Raw genomic sequence first — 19796 nt, 5'->3', positions numbered from 1 at the left:
CACCACACAGGCATTAATAAACACCTAATGGATCAGATTATGTAAAAAACTCAATTTTGACAAAAATGGAGATAGAACCTTATAATTCTAACATCACGAGATGTCAGTCAGTGTTTGCCCGAGCTCAGTCAGGGAGGTGGTTCTCCTTCAGCTGGCAGAGGGTCACTGAGGAGCCCACACCAAAGCCTGCATACAGCGGTTCAGAGAACTTGGCCTGGAACCGGTGGATCAGCTCCATGGCGTCTGATACTGAGTAAAAGGCCACTGTGTTGGCAGCACAGTCCAGGTACACACCGATACGAGTGGCCCGTGGTGCCTCAGGCAGGTCTTTGTCCGTTTTGTTATGCCAGGCAGAGTAACCTGAGTCAGAACAGAGCAGACTCCACGACTTGTCGTTGTAGCCCAGCAGGCTATGAGAGTTCTTTCCCTTGCGGCTGATGCTCTTACAGGCCACCCCGATGGAGAACTCCCCACCCCACTCTGCCTCCCAGTAGTATCTGAACCCACCCAGAGGCTCCATACACAGCAGCTGGGAAAATCCATCAAAGCGCTCAGGGTGGTCTGGGTAAAACTGGATCGTCTTCTTTCGAGTCACTCTGTGGTTCCCCTCAGACAGAACCAGCTCTTTATAGGCTGTGTTTGGGTCAAAGGTAAGCCGACAGGAATCTGTGTAAACAGTATAATATATTATTAAAACATAGGATTGTATTATCAACATACATTTCATGGTATATAATATTGACAGAGCAGGATACAGACAAACTCACATCTCAAGAAGTCAGCTCTAGTTTGAGGTTCCTGATAATCTGTCCTGGAAACGTTTTTAAGACGTTTCTCTCCATTTCTTGGCGAAAGTATGTACACAGAGGTATCACTTACTGCGAATGTAAAATTGTAGATGATTAATGACATGAACAATCATACTTTAACGGCAATGATGTAGGCATCTTTTAGTCCTATTAGACTAACCTGTCTTGGCGATTTTGCTCAGTTCCTTCTTACAGATGTCATCTACATGCTCCTTCATGTCAGTGGCAGTCTTGGTCACTTCCCCGAAGGAGAACAATGGGTTAATCAGGACTTTGGGCACCATGGGCTCGGGAGGGACACACAGCGTTGGGAAATTCTACATGACCCCCGCCAAGACAGAAACTCAATATCAACGATTTGAAAGTTAAAGTCAAATACACATAAATACATTGAAACAAATATATAGATTTCTACTCATAGTTTTGTATTTATCTTTTTGGAACGTGAATACTAGTTCTTGTGTCCCACCCCCCTACCTGCAGGAAGTGGATGTTGTCCTCCGTGTCGGTGATCTGGCGTAGCTCGACATCCCTGCGCTGCAGCTCCAGGATCTCCTGCTCCAGACGCTCCACGTAGCCCTCAGCCTGCGCCATGGCTGCCTGCATGTTGGCCTTGATCAGCTGGGTCACCTCAGCGTGCCAGCGCTCCACCGCCTGGAGCATCTCATTGAAGATCTTGTCACTGTCTGTCAACGCCCGCTGGGCAGCACTCTGAGGTTCAGATGTTCCATGTCAGTACCTCCATATATACAGTACTCTCTTGTCATGTGATGTCTCAACAGTAAACGTACCTTACCTTGAGAACGTCGACATTGTGTCTCAACTCCTGCAGCTCCTTCATCCTCTCCTGGATGATGTGCTGAACCTCAGACTGGGTCACCACCAGGACCTTCTGTGAGGAAGAAGAGGAGGACAAACAGATAGACAATTAGTCAATATAGGGACATTAGTTTGGTTTCTGATGTTACTGGTGATAGTAAGTAGTCAGTGAATGTAGTTTGTTTACATGGTATGAGGGAAGGCTCACCTGTTTCTCTGTGCGCTCCTCCTCTGCTGAGATGATGTTGTGACTGCGGTGCTCTCGGACAGTACACAACACGCAGATACACATCTGATCCGTGCGACAGAACAGCTCCAGCCCTTTCTCGTGCTGGGGGCAGATCTTCCTGTCCAGGTGACCCGTTTCGTCCACCAGTTTGTGCCTCTTAAAGGTGGCCGACTCGTAGTGCGGCTTGACGTGGGTCTCGCAGTAGTAGGCCAGGCACATGAGGCAGGACTTGACGGCCTTGCTGCGACGGCCCACGCAGAAGTCACACAGGGAGTCCCTCTGGAGGTGGGGGAAGGGCGTGAGCTCGGGGAGATGCCGGCGCTCCTGGGTCACGATGGGTACGTTGCGCCTCAACACGGGGCGGGGGGTGAAGGTGGCCCGGCACAGGGGGCAGCTGTACACCCCGAGGTGGTCGTACTGATCCCAGTAGATCTTGATGCACTCTAGGCAGTAGGTATCTCCACACGGGATGGTGACGGGGTCCCGCAGCACATCCAAACAGAGAGGGCAGGTGTGGGCCTCCCCGGGAGGGAGAGGGAAGCTATAGGTTTCTAGTGAGTCAGCCATAGCATCTGCAAGAGCAGACTGAGACACGGAGACTAGAACCACAGAAGAAGAAACCGTTCTGACCTGTGTTCAATGTGAGTGGTATAAAGCAGAGGCCAGCCCCCGCTCCCACTTGTATTTAAAGTGAGCTTGTGTTTTAGTGTAAACAATCACGAGGGAGGCATTCCCACACACACCAGCATTTTCAGTACCTGCATGAAACTGGGAGATGACTGTGGATGACTATGGTGGAATGTACTTACTCTACAGGAACAGACCGAGACACCTCTGACTTAACCCTAACCTCCAATTTTTGAGGCTCTTCTGTATTGTATGGATACAAAAATGGTAATTGAAGGATGTGAAATGATGTTGCAGTAAATATTATATATATATTATGAGCTGGTGCCACATACAATGCACAGGTTTTTGCTATTGACACATCAACAGTGCCCATTGCTGACCCCTCCCTGTCCCTAGCTCTTTAGCTGTCTAGTTTTAGGTTTTGTAGTTTTAGTTTAGTTTTAGACTATCTTAGACTGTTTTAGACTAGTTTTAGTTTTAGACTATGTAGGCCAGGTTTTGTATTGTATTTGTTTGTGGTGGATATTGTTGTTGTATGCCTGTGAACAGGTCACACTTGAAAATGAGCCCTTGGGGCTCAATGTGTTTTTACCTGTATAAATAAAGGTTAAATAAAAATAAAAATAAAACAGTTCTATGATGGTCAAAACAACCTGTCCTGTCCTTCTTTGTATTACACATGGGCCAAAGTACCAGCATGTGTACTGTATGCACATAGGACAACACAGAGACAGTCTCACAGTAAACGTCCTTAAGGACAAGGTCAAAGCCTGTCCCCCAGGACAAAGCATGCCCTCAGATTTACTCAATGCTACTGTTACATTCGCAAGTCTTCAAGTTTGCTTCATAACATAGTTATACTGTGGTTCAATGGTTGACTGTTGCTCGAGAGAGATCATAACACAACTTATTTAACATTTTATTATGCACAATGGTAATCCACACTAAATGGTAATTTGGCTGCGCCATAATAAAATAGAATAATTGTTATTATACATTTCCCTTTCCCCATCATCCCAGAAACAGAGAAACTGAGCAGGTTAGAAGATCGGTTTTAAAGTGACAAACATAAAACATATTTTTTCCTTTTAAATGTTTTTTTTTTCACGCTTAACATTTAAATAGCTATATTTATAGACTCATGTGGAGAGTGTACAGTCTCCTATTGTATCTAAGTTTTCTATGTTTGTATTGTAAACTTTATTTTCCACACAAAATGAGAGGATTCCTATATTTGCATGTTGATTTCATGATTGGTGAAGAGTTTTGAGATTCTTCGAGAGTGGTTTTATTAGTTTTTGCCTTTCTCCCAAAACATGATTCAAGTACTATACAGAAACATGATTCGAGTACTATACAGAAATAGATATTTAAATATGATTCAAGTACTATATATATACTATATACTATACAGAAATAGATATTTAAACATGATTCAAGTACTATAATATACAGGTATCACAATGAGCCACTAGAGGGATATTTGTGACAATGAATGAATGAATGGTCTTTATTGTCATTAATATAGTACAGGTACCATACAACGAAATTTGGGAGGGGGGGCTCCCCTGGTGCTAGGAAAAAAATACTAAAAACAAGAAGGGAAAAAGAGCTGGTTTACATAAATAAAGGCTATGTACACTATCCACTATACTATACTATAAAACACTGTGCTGTACTCTATGCTATGTTATAAATATCCTAACATTTCCTATCTCTGAACCTTATGTACCCGAGGGTTGTCATATTGCACATAGTATTATTGCACATTCATTTAAAGTGTCGCAGTTTGCAGGTTTGAAATGTTCACAGTTGTGTTTCAGTATTGCACTTGATAACAATCTAGTAGCTGCCATCAAATTGTCTAGATTGTCCAGGGCCTAGAACCTAGGTCTTTGCTGTGTTCGGGGCCTGAATGGCCCGAGGGTAGAAGCTGAGCTTCAGTCTATTTGTCCTTGCGGACATGGTCCTGAACCGCCTGCCCGAGGGCAGCCGAACAAAGTGTTCGTTCCCAGGGTGGAATGGGTCTCTGGAGATCTTGGAGGCCTTCCTGAGGCAGCGTGTGTTGTACAGCTCTTCCAGAGAGGGGAGGGGGTGCGCCGATGATCTTCTGGGCCGATCTCACGACTCTCTGTAGCGCTTTCCTCTCTGCGGCTGTGCAGCTGGAGAACCACACGCAGATGCAGTAGGTGAGGATGCTCTCCACTGTGCAGCGGTAGAAGGTCACAAGCAGCTCCTGTTTGAGGTGGTATTTCCTGAGGACTCTCAGGAAGTAGAGCCGCTGTTGTGCCTTCTTGATGATGGCTGCTGTGTTGGTCTTCCAGGACAGGTCATCCTGTACTGTATGTGCACCCCCAGGAATCGGAGGGTTGAGACTCTCTCCACCCAATGTGATGAGATTACTAGGGGCGGCTGAACGCAGGAGGTAGAGCTGGCATCTAATGATCGCAAGGTCGGCAGATCGGCGGTTCGAACCCCGGCTGGCCACATGTCGAGGTGTCCTTGGGAAAGACACTGAACCCCAAATTGCTCCCAATGAGCAGGCCGGCGCATGGTAGCTTGCTGCCATTGGTGTGTGAATGGGTGAATGAGAGGCCATTGAAAAGCGTTTTGGAATATGGCACTATATAAGTCAGTCCATTTATTATATTTATATTTATCTATTAATACCCTTTCACACTTCTACAGACATAAAACATGTGATGTAGATTCTAAAGATATTCATCTAATAATTCATAGTGAGTGGTCTCTCTGCTTCATCTACATTGGATGTTGACAGTGTAATAAAGTGAATAGTTGCCACTAAATCTGACTCAAATGGTAACACATTGATATTTGACCATACATTTTAAAAATGTAACGCTCTATCTTTAAACTGAGTTACCATGGAATGGGCTAGAGGAAAATATGAAGGAAAGCAGGAATATTGCTCTATTTAAAAAAAGGTTTAAAGAAATTATTTTTGTTAAATACCAAAATGAGAAAGGGAAGGTTGTTAATCTTCTGGAAACTAAGGTGTGGTTTTCTTTGTCTTTTTCTTCTGTATTACATTGTGGATACTGAAGTTTGTTATTTATTTATTTTGTGTTGTTTCAGTATGAAGAATGGAAAATTATGTTTATTTATTTATTTAGTGTTGTATCAATATTAAGAGTGAAAAAGTATTAGAACGGATGATACTGAAATATATGTATTCATTAATTGGATTATATAATGTAAGTATAATTGTTAAGTATAAACAGGGGTAGGACAGGCTTCTTCCTACTCCTTTTCGAACAATTGATAGGACTGTACTCTACATATTAGTTATTAGTTATTTATTATTTTAAATCATGTTCGAAATAAAGATTCATTCATTCATTCATTCAAACTACAGTATGACAATATAACAGTGTTGATTGATTGGATGTACAATATATTAGCTTTTCCTGTAGAATACTCCCAGCATTTATTCTGCTGCTTTCCATCTTCATCAAGACAAAGTGCCTCTTGTGTCATTGGACAGACAGACAGAGAATAGGGCGTGGTAGACCCTGCTGTGGGCCTAATCATAAAGGATGGAGAGAGGAGGCAGTGAGGAGAGGGGGAGGGGGGAGGATTGAGACAAGGGGGAGTGAAGGATAGCGCATGCGTCTAAGAGAGACGGGGTGCATATGATGTCATAGCCTGTGCTGGTCTGTACTCTCTCCCTCTTCTCTCTCTCTCTCTATCCCTCTTTCTCCATCTCTCTCATCATTGTGAGACCGCTGTGGCAGGGGCTAAGAAGAGGAGGAAGACACAGCATCAGCACAGACATCCCCAACATCATCTCTAAGCTAAGCTAAAGCTAAGCTTTCCTTCACCATAACAGGTACAGTTTACAATGCTCTTCATTTGACTGTGTGTTAGTCTACATGGGGCAAAGACAACGACTACGCAGAACAATGTAGAACTGCACATCACATAGCTACACTAAGCTGGACAGTTTGGATGACACCATGTCATGCTCTCACAGTCCTTCTTTTGGTTGTGGTTTCTTTCATACTTTCATCCAGGCGTAAACATCCACTTAGATGCATTCTCAGACTATATATGAGAAATCTTTCAATGTTATAAGGCGACATTGCGCAATATTGTGTTCTTTGTATTTACCTTGGGAATCATTCTGTATTTTGAAATACACACTTAGAAATGATTAACATATGATTTGAATATTATTATTACACAATCAATTAACACTTTGATTATCAAATACTACACATGACATAGTTTTGCCCCTTATTGATTATGGACGTGTTTCTCATCTGTTATTGGGATTTAAAGGTAGGTGTTATGCATCTGTTTTATTCTAATCTTTATGATAGACAAACTATCAAATAAATAAACTACTCGTTATAAAAGCGAGTGGTCTGACTGATGCTTATTCCCTAATAACATTTCTAGGCTGCTTTCCAGCTATGGATACATAATGCAACCTTATTTAATTAAGTAGCTCTCAGAGAGTATAGCTGAACCAGCAGTAACAGCTCAAGATGGATGAATATGACTGGATGTCTATTTCAAGTGGGAGTGGCAGCCCTTTATTTGGGGGGTGTTCAATCAATCATCCAGCTAATGGAGTTATTAAAGTGCATATGTATGTAATACCCAGAGGACACAGTGGGCAGAAAATCTCGCCTAAATGACCAAATGTCTTCCAATGCATCCTCATTTAGCAGACTGCTGCTGTCTCAGTCGACAGACTATGTTCCTACTTTCTTGAAATTAGATTCTAATATACTGTAGTTTGCAGGATTGTGGCACAGCAGTTTATCTCGATTCATCTTGCAGCACATCTCCATCTCCATCATTTCCCTTTCATCCACTCTCCATCATCCCTCTTTTTTTTCTCCTGTTCTTGTTCTTGTGTTTCCATTTGTGTTTCCATGGGGCCAGCATGGCAGAGGGCTCAGCATCTGTGGCGGAGGTGGAGACCTCTTTCAGGAAGTTCGCCGTCCACGGGGACACCAAGGCCACGGGGAAGGAGATGAACGGCAAGAACTTTGTCAAACTGTGCAAAGACTGCCGCATCATCGACGGCAAGAACGTCACCGCCACCGACGTGGACATAGTGTTCAGCAAAGTCAAGTGAGACACCGAGTGAAACATCCTCTTTCCTGCTTCCCACTCTGACAGAGAAAAAAAAACAGGACAACACAGTACAGACAACAGTGCATTGGATAGTGCTGTATATATATATATATATATATATATATATATATATATATATATATATATATATATATATATATAAAGTGCAGTGCCGAGTTTTTCAATGGGTCCAGTGCATATTCAGTCCTGAGCAGACTTGGGGGCGGGGGGGGGGAGGGGGAAGCCAGAGTCATTTAGCAGCCTGGCGGCTGAGGGGAAAAGACTGAGCCTGTGGCGGGCCTTTACTGTTTTAGGCAGTTCTTTGAACAGTGTACTGTTCAAAGACTAAAGGACAACAAATACAACCTTGTAAAGTGAGACTGTCACTACAATGATGCCATAAGCACTTATTTGTGCTGTGCTATTTCTTTGAATATAGTTTTTTGGTGTGTGTGTGTGTGTGTGTGTGTGTGTTATAGGGCAAAGACGGTTCGTGTGATCACATTTGAGCAGTTCAGCCAGGCCATGACTGAGCTGGCCCCGAAGCGCTTTAAAGGGAAGAGCCAGGAGGTGGCGCTGCAGCAGCTCTATGGCCTCATCGCGGGGAAGGAGCCTGCTAACATGGGCGTCACCGTGAGTGTCACCATAGACTGTTAACACTAGAACAGCCGTGCCTTTTTATCTACTAAAAGAGCCGCCTCTGGCCACTTGTAAACTAGCCTGCTTCCTACACAGAAAAAAAACCCTGCTAAATAGCTTTATACTAGCTTAACCTGATGTGATATTGAAAATGTAAGGACACTGGGTGGTAGAACGCACATATCTAGGAAAAGTCATGAAAGGAGGGTCCTGAAATTTGATCGAGTGCAAAGATATAACAGGGGTCAAATAGCCTGATTAACTGATTAAGTGTTAATTTTACCACGAGAGAGAGAGAGAGAGTGTGTGTGTGTGTAATTCCTTCTCTCTCATTTTTTTTCCTGCTCTTAGAAGGTGGCAAAGGCATCAGCGGTGGACAGACTGACAGACACGGCCAAGTTCACCGGGTCACACAAGGAGCGGTTTGACGAGTCAGGCAAAGGAAAGGGCAAGGCTGGACGTGAGGAAGTCCATGACGCCAGTGGCTATGTGGGTGCATACAAAGGCCAGGGCTCCTACGAGGACAAGGTCAAGGAGGCACAGGAAGGCTAGAGGGAGTGAGAGAGAGACAAATACCCTGTCAAACCTCTAAGAGAGAGATCCCTAAGAGACTATTCTATTGTGTACATGAGTGCACACGCTGCATGGGTATGATGGATTGGTCCATTACTAGATCCCTATAATCCTTTATAATGATGATTACTAAACTAAATTAGTTTTAACCAAAACAAGCAGACCTCAGCAAATATGTTCAAGTCAAGACTAAAAACCCATCTTTTTAATATTGCCTTTATATGACTAAATAATTAAATTATGAATATGATTATATAATGATTGGAGCACTTTGAGCTGCAACGTTTGCAGGAAAAGTGCTATACAAATAAAAAGTTATTATTAATATTATATATTATTATACTATGCACTTACAGAATGGGGTTGGGGTGAGTGGTATTAGAATAGAAAAAGGGGAGTTAACCTGAATACAATACAGTGACCAATGCTTTGTTAAAAGGAAATATTTATAAGGAACCATATCACTTAGAATAAACCCTCGGTCCTGAGAGCTCCATTCCAACCCCTGACCCTGTCTGTCAGATCATTAATGCTTCAATACACCTCGAACATAGGAATTCATCCATCTCTAACACATTGTGCCTTATCATTGAGGTTGCTACTAACACAAATGCCCTGGTAACATGCACTGCTTTCACCCACAGCCTTCTCAACCTTCTCATCCCTTAGCTTTGCCTTGTGACTTATGCTATACGGTGAGATAGATGAGTGGATGCTATGCATTCATACAGTATAAATAGATGGCATGATACAAATAATAATGAATACGAATCAATAGCAAGATAAAGATGAGATAGCGCTTAGCTTTTGACGACCAAATGAGGAGACAATAAAAGGCAGATGAGGACACTCCTCCTTTCCTCTCCTCTTCTGAGAACATGAGTATCGGGATTGTTCTTTTCGAGTGCTGGGAGTTCTCCTGACTACACTGCATTGTCTCCTTGTGGGTTGTTGTTCTGTCTCTCATCACTGTGTCTTTGTACAGTATCTGTGTCTCACTGTATTCTGAAGAACTAAATAGAGTATGTAAACACTGAAATAAATCCATGAGCACCGATACTAAGCTTGTGAGTGATGTTTCTGCGCACACACACATGAACGCACACACACACATACACATGCATGCACACACACACACACACACACACACACACACACACACACACACACAGTATCAAAGGTATTGAGGATTAGCAATATTAAGGGATTAGCGTTATTCCATGGGGTACTGCACCTCCAACAATACAGGACATGTCCCTAATACCCTGACAACCAGGCCAGTCTGCCTCCCCCGTTTCCTCCCACACAATGACAGGTGGGGTGCTTCAAGCCTATAAATTGAGGGATGTCCCCAAGACAAGTCATCCCGTCTGAGACCTGTGTCGAGTTGAGAGATGAAAGGTGAGACTCAGCCTGTAGCATATACTGTACAGTACTCTACATGTATGCGTGTACATAACATAGTGTGTTCATCTCTGTGTCTTGTCTAGACATCATTTATGCTGGAATAAAAATTCTTTGGGCCAAGTATTTTCTAACACACTGTGGTCTTGTGTAATGCAGATACAGTGTTTAAGAGAAAGACATCAGACCCTAATGCACTCGTCTGTGTATGTCTGTAATCTGTCCACTGCGTTAGGTATCGTGCTGCTTTGTGTGTTTGGGACGGCCCTAGGGAAGGGCAACTGGACATACTCCTGGAACGGACCAGGAGCTACAGAAGACCCAGCTCCAGAGAACTGTAAGAGAAGGAGAGAGAGAAATAGATATGGAGGAGAGGATAAAGAGGTCTTTATAATAGTGTTTCTATTGGCCTAAGTGTTTGTGAGTCATTGTGTGTGTGTGTGTGTGTGTGTGTGTGTGCAGTATGTCTGACAGACCCAGCATCCTGTGGTTGCTGTGTGATGCAGAAAGAAATGTGGAGGATGGAGCACTATTTTAACACTACTCTGGACCAACTAGAGAAGAATGTGGAGACAGCCCAGGCTGCGCTGTCTGACATTAAGGGTAAGAGTCTCATCCACGCCTGTACGTCTGTGTGTATCCTCCATCAGGAGCATGTATCAATGTCCTTCTAGTTGTGTGTTTTTTGGTTTTGTTTATTAGGATCTCCCCATTAGCTAACGCCATGACATGTGTGCTGTACATTGTGTACATGCTATGAACTAATCAAATGATGCTGGATGAATTCTTAACAACCATTGATCTGTCTTAATGTCTTCTAAAAGTCAACTTGTAAACTCATTCTCAACTCATCCTCCCCACTATTTGCTGTACTACTTCTGACCTATCCTATCGTCCTCCCTCTCCCTCTGTCCCGCCCTCTCTGTGTGCAGCGAGTCGTACGGCCTTCTCCGTGGCTCTGACGCGCTGGCGGAGGTGCGTGGGCCCCGTGAGGGACCAGATCACGGTGGCGTACGAGCACGTCTTCATCAACCTGGGCCGGGCCTACGACGTGTCCTCCGGGGTGTTCACCGCGCCGCACCCGGGCGTCTACAGCCTGGCGCTGACCGTGTGGAGCGACGCCGGCTCCCCCGGGGCCCTGCTGGCCGCCTGCGCCAGCCTGTACCACAACGACCAGCTGCTGGCCACGCTGCAGGAGCACAACTACGAGGACCAGGAGGACACGGCCAGCACCGTCCTGGCGGTGCAGCTCCGGGCCGGGGACACCGTGTCCGTCCGCCTGCCCCCCGGCTGCTTCCTGTGCGACGACCAGAGCCACTACAACACCTTCAGCGGCTTCCTGCTCTACACCACCGTCTGAGGAGAGGTCCCATTATGACATCCTGCAACCTCCAGTCACTCTTCATGATTACCCTCTCTATCCTCTTTGACTCTGTCGCACGCACGCACGCATGCCACACACACACACACACACACACACACACACACACTTACTCTCTCTCTCTCTCTCTCCAATTGGGTTCATGCTCCAGATTCCCTCTATCCAGGCATGCGTAAATGTAGTGAATACATTTACACACTGTAGTATTGAATTCATTTACTACCAGACTTGGGGAAATACAAAGTCACTTTAATACAAATGCATTTGTGTAAAGATACAGTTGTAACTGTATGTGTATACACACGCGGTTTTGTATGTTTCCCTTCAATAAACTACAGTGATGAAATCATATCTGACTGTTTTTCATTCACAATAAGAACTAATAATGAACAAAAACACTTGTCCAGAGCATAATAAGCATAGTATATTATACTGTGTCAGAGGTTAACTTAATGTACCAGACATATACTGTATCAGAGGCGCTTCTCCACTACCGTCCCGTACCGTACAAGAACCCGTGCTCCCGCTTTGTTTTGCTTTCTCCACCGCCAACTGGCCCGTACCGAGCCGTAGTACCCGTACTGATTTTAACTACCCAGGGTTCCCACACCTTCTGAAATATCAAATTCAAGCACTTTTCAAGGACTTTCAAGACTCAATTCCTTCAAATTCAAGGAGCCAACACGGCATAGTTTGAGACAGATCTAGATGAGAATTGATATAATAGGAACTATCCACTCACAGACAACAATTAAAAAGAGAGGCTTTTGAATGTAGAGGCTTGAACACTAGATGGTCTCTTGCCTCTACCACAGCACAGCAAAACAATATATTGTGAAATATGTGTAAAGTTACTGCTAACCCATGTCTATTTTCAAAAACTTTTAAGGCCTCTCTCTCAAATTCACAAACTTTCAAGGATTTCAAGGACCCGTGGGAACCCTGACTACCGCTCCTGAGTCGGAGCGAAAGGTACTATCCAATCCGTGCTACTCTGTGACACTGCATAGTATGTGAAAGTTGTGTACGCGAGAAATGCCCGGATGTATACTAGATTCGCCCAAAATTCGCCAGAAAATATGTTCCCACTGCCTGAAGCTGAAAGCTCGCAATAAACAACGTTTTTTCGTTTTTTGTGCTCTATTTGATACTCTTCAGCTGCAGCACCTCAGCTAAGTCTGATCACGGAGGAGTGGTGGTATTTTCTCTATTTTGGGAATTGTCATGGTAAAATGCATTCTTAGACATGTCTACGTCATCATGATTACAAAGATGCCACTTGAAATGCATAAAATCCAAGTTTATTTGTGTCTTACACACACACACACACACACACACACACACACACACACACACACACACACACACACACACACACACACACACACACATGTTCGCCTAGTATTTGACTGCCTGTGTAGCACAGTCATGAATGGTCCCAGTATCTTCAGTAGCTTCAGAAGGAACAAGTTTTTTTTTTATTGTGCTTGCTGTAGCAAGCAGCACTATATGTTATTGCTCAGAAAACAATATAGTCAGCTAGTTCTTTAACTAGCTAAAGATATTGGCCCCCAAATCATTTTACAACTTGTTTAGCTATAATGTTCTGACGTTTATGTCGAACCCAGCAGTAAAGGTATCTAACTACGTAACATAGTTAGCTAATGTTAGCCTACAGAAGTGGAAAACAAACATCAGATCAGATATCTAAACAGGTTTTTTGATCAACTGGACACATTTTGGGAATATAAATGGTTACTTTCTCGCCTAAAAACATTATGAACATAAGACGCTTTACTCCTACTTTCCCGACTCACTCCAGGTCTGTTTTTTTTTTTTAATGATTAATAGTTTTTTATTATTTTCAATAAACAGACAATGAACAGACATCCATAACAAGTAACAGTTGACATTGAACAATACATTAAAAAGACAAAAAATAGACACAACAAAACATAAAGGTGAAGTACAGCAATGTAACTCTACAGCATTGTCTAACAATCATATTTATAGCAGTTTACTTTCACGTTTTACATTTGGGATATTGCTACTTATAATTAAATAAAATAAATACATAAATAAAATATTGCTATTTACATGAGCTGGAGTAGCCATTATTTCTCAATATATGAGTGATACTGCCCCCATTTCAAGCGGTATTCCTCCACCTTATCAAGCAGCCTATATGATAGTTGTTCTAGGGCTGCCAGCTGCCCAAGAGAAATGTGCCACAGAGACGGTGCTGGTGCTGATGAGGCCTTCCACTCTTTAACTAATAGTTTCCGTCCTAGCATTAAGGCAGTCTGGATCCAATTGGCGAGTGGTGGAGTCACCTCACTTAATGCTGTGGGGTCACCCAAAATAAAAAGACTGGGTGTGAACGTAATGTCAAGGCCGGCAATTTTTTCCAGGAAACCATGTATGGCTAGCCAAAACTCCTGGGTTTTTGGAAATCCCCAAAGCATATGCACTAGAGTACCATTCCTGTCACTACACCTCCAGCACTCCGAACTGTCAACCAGACCCACTCTATGTAGCCTGGATGGTGTCCAGTAGATTCTGTTAATAATCTTGAATTGGATCAATCTCGTTCGGAGTTCCCTTGACATTTTTTTCCCATTCTTGAGAATTCTTCCCCATTCTGCCTCTGTAAATGATACATTTAAATCTGTTTCCCATGTTAGTTTAAGAGACCATATGTTTGGGTCTGAGGCCACTAGGATCCTCGAATAGTAAGCAGAGGCTTCATGACCTAGTCCAAAAATGTTCAGAAACCATTCAAGTGTATCACCACTAGGTGGGGCAATTGTGGGGGAGCCAAATGTTTGCACCATTAAGTGTCTTAGCTGTAAATACTTCCAAAATTGATTGTGTGGTAAATCAAATTCCCTTCTAAGAGCCTCAAAAGATTTTAGCGTTCCATCCTGATATAGGTCTCCTAGAACTTCGATACCTTTTTGAAACCAGGGCTTCCAAAAGAAGGGCGATTTATCTATACACAGCTTGGGGTTCAGGTCTGTTGTGTTTAATGGAGAAGTGTTTCTGAAAATACGGTACGGGTAAGATACAAATGCGTGCCGTCCTGTACCGTCCTGGTTTGGTCAATGGAGAAGCGCCATTAATGTACCAGACATATACTGTATCAGAGGTTAACTTAACTCAATGTACCAGACAAGCAATATAGTCTTCATTGCAATGTAATACAATACATACAACATGGTATGTTGACTATTCCTGACAACACCCATATAAATGGGTTTGGTTAATCATTGTTGGTGTGCTGCATCCAAGTGTTCCTATGCAACAGACTGTATGCTAATACATATTTATAGGCTTTCATGAAATTTGTTCTGAGGAATATTGTAAAGCAATGAAACACCAAAGCAGTGTTGCCCCGAGAACTACACCCAGGAAACACCCACACGATCCTGACATTGAATCCTGATTATCAACTAGAATGAGTCTACTTCAAGATTCACAACATGAAGGAAATTTAGTATTAGAAGACCTGCATTCTTCATAACAACAGACAGACAGACAGACTGTATGACCTACACTGCATGTCACTCCTCCGTATGGTCACGACTTGAAACTGGATACTACTGGTGTCCCTCGTGGGTCCAGAGTGACTATCTGACAATGATTTCTGTGCTGAGCACATGTTTACAGGACAAAGACGCTGACTGTCAGTGCCAGTGAGACGGATCCGTGATTAGATGTGGATATCTGATTAGGAAAATGCAATAAACCATTTGCTGGAGGAACATGAACAATATTCAATGCCTTCCTCTCATGCTTTCGATCTAGCTGATATAAAGCTATGCTTTAATAAGAGCTTTTGATCTGTTGATTATGGAAGACATTGCCAACTAAATGGATGGCATGAATGTTTACAAACCAATCGAAATGACTTAACAAATTCGCTTAAATTATGTTTTTCCTTCATTCATTTCTCTCTCTGTGAGAGTAAATGTTATGTTTTTTATGTGGCTAAGTGTAATTCAAACTGGGTAAATAAGTAAGTCTGTAGCCTGACTGCTGCCATTTCAATACAATAGTGGCACTTTGTACAGCTCTTATGTTACATGACTGCGAGATAACAGTACTATAAGGTAACACCACAATGTCCTGATGTCTAATCTGGCTATTGTTTGAGTGCTGAGGTAATAAGTGAGGAGAATGAGAACAGTTCTACAAATCCGTCAGCTTCTCTGTTTCGCCTGGATTCTCATGGAGCGGAAAGGGATTATGACACTGAGTGCATGGTGTCCATGGATCTATCCCAGAATAGGCATCCTTGGTTTTAGCGCAGCCTGTGCCAGCTTTCGGAAGATCCCAATCTGAGAACAATGTGCCACTCCAAACCCTTTTTATGTCAATCGGATGCGGTGACACTGATCGGGACAATCGGTCCTGAGATAAGAGATGAGAGGTGAATATAGAGATTACCTGCCCAGTGCTCAGACACACCTTCAGACACACCTTCACTGGGCTCACTAACTCTCCATCCTCCCCTATCTGCTTATCACACACACACACACACACACACACACACACACACACACATACACACACACACACACACACACACACACACACACACACACACTCACACACACTCACACACACACACACACACACACACACACAGAGACACACACACACACACACACACACGCAGCAAGCTTGTGCCCACACTCACACACACAGACACCCTGCAGTGGGAATGAGGAGGAGAGGGCACATGGGGAGAACCAGAACATTTGATCCAGCATTACCACTTCCCTACTGAAACCCAATAGCGGTGGGACAGTGGGACAACCAGGAGAAACCGCTCGTAGATCATAGACAACAACCTCACTGATCCTATCTGTCAACCCAACACCACTGACCTAATACCATACACAGATCTAGCTGTATATACACATTGGAGGGGATATTAGGGTATTAGGGTGAATTCTCTGGAGTCCTGTCTCCTCACACCTAGTTTGGCTGTCCAGCCCAGGGACCGAGGATTAGACATGTGTGTGTGTGTGTCACCCATCAGGGTGGGTCACAACGAAGGACCCCCACCCATCACTGAGGTGAGTCCGCCTGCTCGACACCTGCAATAAAACTGACCTCAGAGAGCCTGTCTGCCAGTCTGTCAGTGAGTTCTGGCCTGCCTGGCACATCCTCTCTCTCTCTCTCTCTCTCTCTCTGTCAGTTCTTGGCAGTGTTGGTGTGAGTGAGTGCTGACTGCTTGGTGTGTTGGTGTTCTGGACCAGTGTGCTGCCTTGCCCAAAGGTGAGAATTTGTGTACCAGTGGTGCGAAACCAGAGGAGTAGGGTTTATTCATACTGACATAGTAAGTACAGTCAGGTGACAGAAATATGTGGTTTTGCTTAATACAAGGTTTAGCTGGTTGTTATTACGAGCAATCCAGACATCTCATTAGGTATTTATTGAAAAACATGCATTGCATTTTACTAAATGATAACGTGCTGTTTGTGATATGAATCACCGTAGAGTAATAATAGAGGTAGATAACATCTAAGTGAACGCTAATTGACTCAAGTCTACATTAATGTAATCACGGTACACTGAATCTAATCTTTGGAGTTCTATTTTAATGAGACTAAGATGAATGTTGATTAAATGACAAAGATACAGGAAATAATCTGAAAGATATGTCTTTAACGTGTTGTTCATGTGAATTGGATCATGCGTTGCCGAATTGATGGAATTCTGATGACTTTAATCTGTTGTGTCAACAAGGAAACAGAATTCTGATTATTCTAGACTATTCCACAGTGTTAATTTATAGACTCGAGAATTTCTCTCCACAGATTTATTGACTAGCCAGTGTACTGTCTCCATGTGGACAAAAATGAGAGCCGTAGTGTCCACTCTGTTCCTCTTGGGGGCGCTGCATCTCAGTGTGAGAGTCCAGGCCTCCCTCCTGAGCGATGTAGCAGGTAGAGCATCATCGAGTTGTCTGAGTAGCCATGAGAATCTCTAAATATTACAATGAATATTACAATATCACACACATCCCAGTAAAGTTGAATGTGACCCTCCTTTTACTACTTAGTGGCGTGGGAGGGGCCCCTTCCGTGTGACCGCTGGGACTGTGAGTGTGCGTTTAAGCGCCAGAAGGGCTGCTGCTGTGCTGCGGATCAGCTCCTCGAACTGGAGGAGCAGGTCTTTCAACGAACAACCAACCTGTGGAAGGACCTGTTGCAGCTTGCCGACACCGTGGAGGAGGTCACAGGTACTGGGACAGGGACAAGAGAAGGGAGGGGAGAACTCACAGCTAACAGAGGCCTGGGCTACTAATAATGCACACTTCACCATAACCAGTACTCAAGTTGTAAAAAAAGGATGGTGGATTTGATCATATGGGGACAATTTGTGCTGATGACAGCGCAGAGGGTGGGAGACCAACTGTGTACCCTTTAGATTATTATTAAAGCATAAAGATCATTATTATACTCCTAAAACAACATGCATGTTATGGATGTTAGGTGTCAGATACTTGCTCTTGACCAAGGCATCTCAGAATTGGAGTCGGTCCCCGGGCTACCATGGAACCACTGCTCTTACATACAGTAGTTAGGGCCAAATGCAGAGGACAATTAGTGCAAAATATTTGTTTAATTCCACGTTCATTGATAAAATGACGTAAGGGATGGAAAGGGGGGATGGCAGTTTTAGAAGGGGGATGATTTTGACCGTTTTTTTATTTCAGGGGACATGCCACCCCCCCTCATCTCGAGTGCTGACCATAACTGACCTTATGTCTTTCTATCTATCTGTTTGTCTATCTCTCTCACCAGGTAGAATGACGGTAGCTTTCACAGCCTCTTTGACTCCCAGAAGCAACTGTTTTGGCCCCTTCACCAGCAACGTGCCTATCCCCTACAGTGTCATCTCCCTCAACGATGGCAGCGGCTATAATCCTGCCCTAGGTAACCATACACACTCACTGAATACACAGTAACACAATGTACGCAATACACAGTAACACACAATACACACACCATACTTACACAATACTCTATAAGAATCCAACGTTTTAGATAAAAGGGTTGATGGAGTGACTGTGTTGTATGTGGATGTAACCTGTAAATATTGTACTGTTATGATTTTATGATATACCAAATATAGTGTAATGAAGAACTATGGGGGGGTGGTGGAAGGGATGTTATCGCCATGGGGGGGGGGGTTACTCGTGTGTTTATAGTGGGGGGTAAGATAAAGAAAAAAAAAGTCAGGACAGACACTTATTTTGTTTGGTGTGATAATTGTGAATTTTTCATGTGTACTGTTTTGAAATAAATAATTGATAAAATTTTTTTTTAAAATCCAACGTTTTTCCACAGGTGCGTTCACGGCCCCTTGTGCCGGCCTCTACTCCTTCTCCTTCACCACCTACTCCCAGGTGGGCTCGGCGGGTCAGAGGCTCTACTTCAAGGTGCAGCTGATGAGGAACGGGGAGGTGATGGCGTCTTCTTGGGAGGACAACAGGGAGGACTCGGAGGACAGCGGCTCCCAGACCGTCCTGCTGCCTCTGGAGATGGGAGGCCAGGTCTACGTGGAGCTGCTGTCTGGCAGACAGCTGTGTGGCGACCTCAAGGGCTACAACATCTTCTCTGGCTATCTGCTGTATCCCCACTGAGGCCAGAGGCGGACACAGAGACACACTGAGAGACACACAGATGCAAACTGCGTACTGTACACATCCGTGCTCACACATACTTAACAGTTGATACATACATGTATATGCAATTTAAGCTTTAGTGAGACAATTGTTCTCACACAAGAATGTTTGCAATTCTTTAAAAATAAAAAAACATGTATTTCACTGTATTCAGCATACTGTATTGATTCATAACACACAGGACTGGACTTCTTTGTTAGGCTACAAGATCGTGGATAGTGTTAAATCATTGAAACTAATCATTAACCTGAACAGTGTAAAAATGTAATTAATCACTTTATTTTGGGTGTTACATTATCCCTTGGTGGTCAGGAATGATAAACTCAACTTTAAAATGCTAAATGAACTGAGTAAAAACACCTCTACCTCTAGCTCAAGAGAACCCTCTGTGAGAGGAGTGTTTACTATCTAATCTCTAACTCAGAGCCCATACACATGTGGAATGTCTCCCCTCTGTGTACACTTGGACCATTCACAGGCGAATGTTTCCCATTTTCACAC

General features: G+C 43.5%; 4 protein-coding genes across 4 annotated transcripts; 3 read left to right on the top strand and 1 right to left on the bottom strand.

The window, feature by feature from the left end:
• Positions 1 to 124: 124 nt before the first annotated feature.
• On the bottom strand, positions 125 to 2424 carry ftr84 (finTRIM family, member 84; the record flags this gene model as incomplete). Its single annotated transcript, XM_080549488.1, has 6 exons — positions 125 to 666; positions 768 to 878; positions 970 to 1126; positions 1287 to 1520; positions 1606 to 1701; positions 1837 to 2424. 6 exons carry the CDS (start codon positions 2422 to 2424, stop codon positions 125 to 127), a joined length of 1728 nt encoding a protein of 575 aa, XP_080405614.1.
• Positions 2425 to 7402: 4978 nt separating this feature from the next.
• Positions 7403 to 8787, top strand: tppp2 (tubulin polymerization-promoting protein family member 2; the record flags this gene model as incomplete). The annotated part of the gene is made up of 3 exons (XM_080549487.1): positions 7403 to 7593; positions 8076 to 8229; positions 8587 to 8787. The coding sequence occupies 3 exons, from the start codon at positions 7403 to 7405 to the stop codon at positions 8785 to 8787; spliced, it is 546 nt and encodes a 181-aa protein (XP_080405613.1).
• Positions 8788 to 10733: 1946 nt separating this feature from the next.
• LOC308174407 (complement C1q-like protein 4) lies at positions 10734 to 11572 on the top strand (the record flags this gene model as incomplete). Its single annotated transcript, XM_080549486.1, has 2 exons — positions 10734 to 10836; positions 11145 to 11572. The coding sequence occupies 2 exons, from the start codon at positions 10734 to 10736 to the stop codon at positions 11570 to 11572; spliced, it is 531 nt and encodes a 176-aa protein (XP_080405612.1).
• Positions 11573 to 17462: 5890 nt separating this feature from the next.
• On the top strand, positions 17463 to 19253 carry cbln18 (cerebellin 18; the record flags this gene model as incomplete). Its single annotated transcript, XM_080549485.1, has 4 exons — positions 17463 to 17550; positions 17667 to 17846; positions 18412 to 18543; positions 18958 to 19253. 4 exons carry the CDS (start codon positions 17463 to 17465, stop codon positions 19251 to 19253), a joined length of 696 nt encoding a protein of 231 aa, XP_080405611.1.
• Between the last annotated feature and the right edge of the window lie 543 nt (positions 19254 to 19796).

This window comes from Nansenia antarctica (genome assembly GCF_963989245.1).
Source record: "Nansenia antarctica genome assembly, chromosome: 20".
NCBI lineage: Eukaryota > Metazoa > Chordata > Actinopteri > Argentiniformes > Microstomatidae > Nansenia > Nansenia antarctica.
Note: the sequence above shows the minus strand (reverse complement) of the source record. Positions and strands in the feature narration are given on the sequence as shown.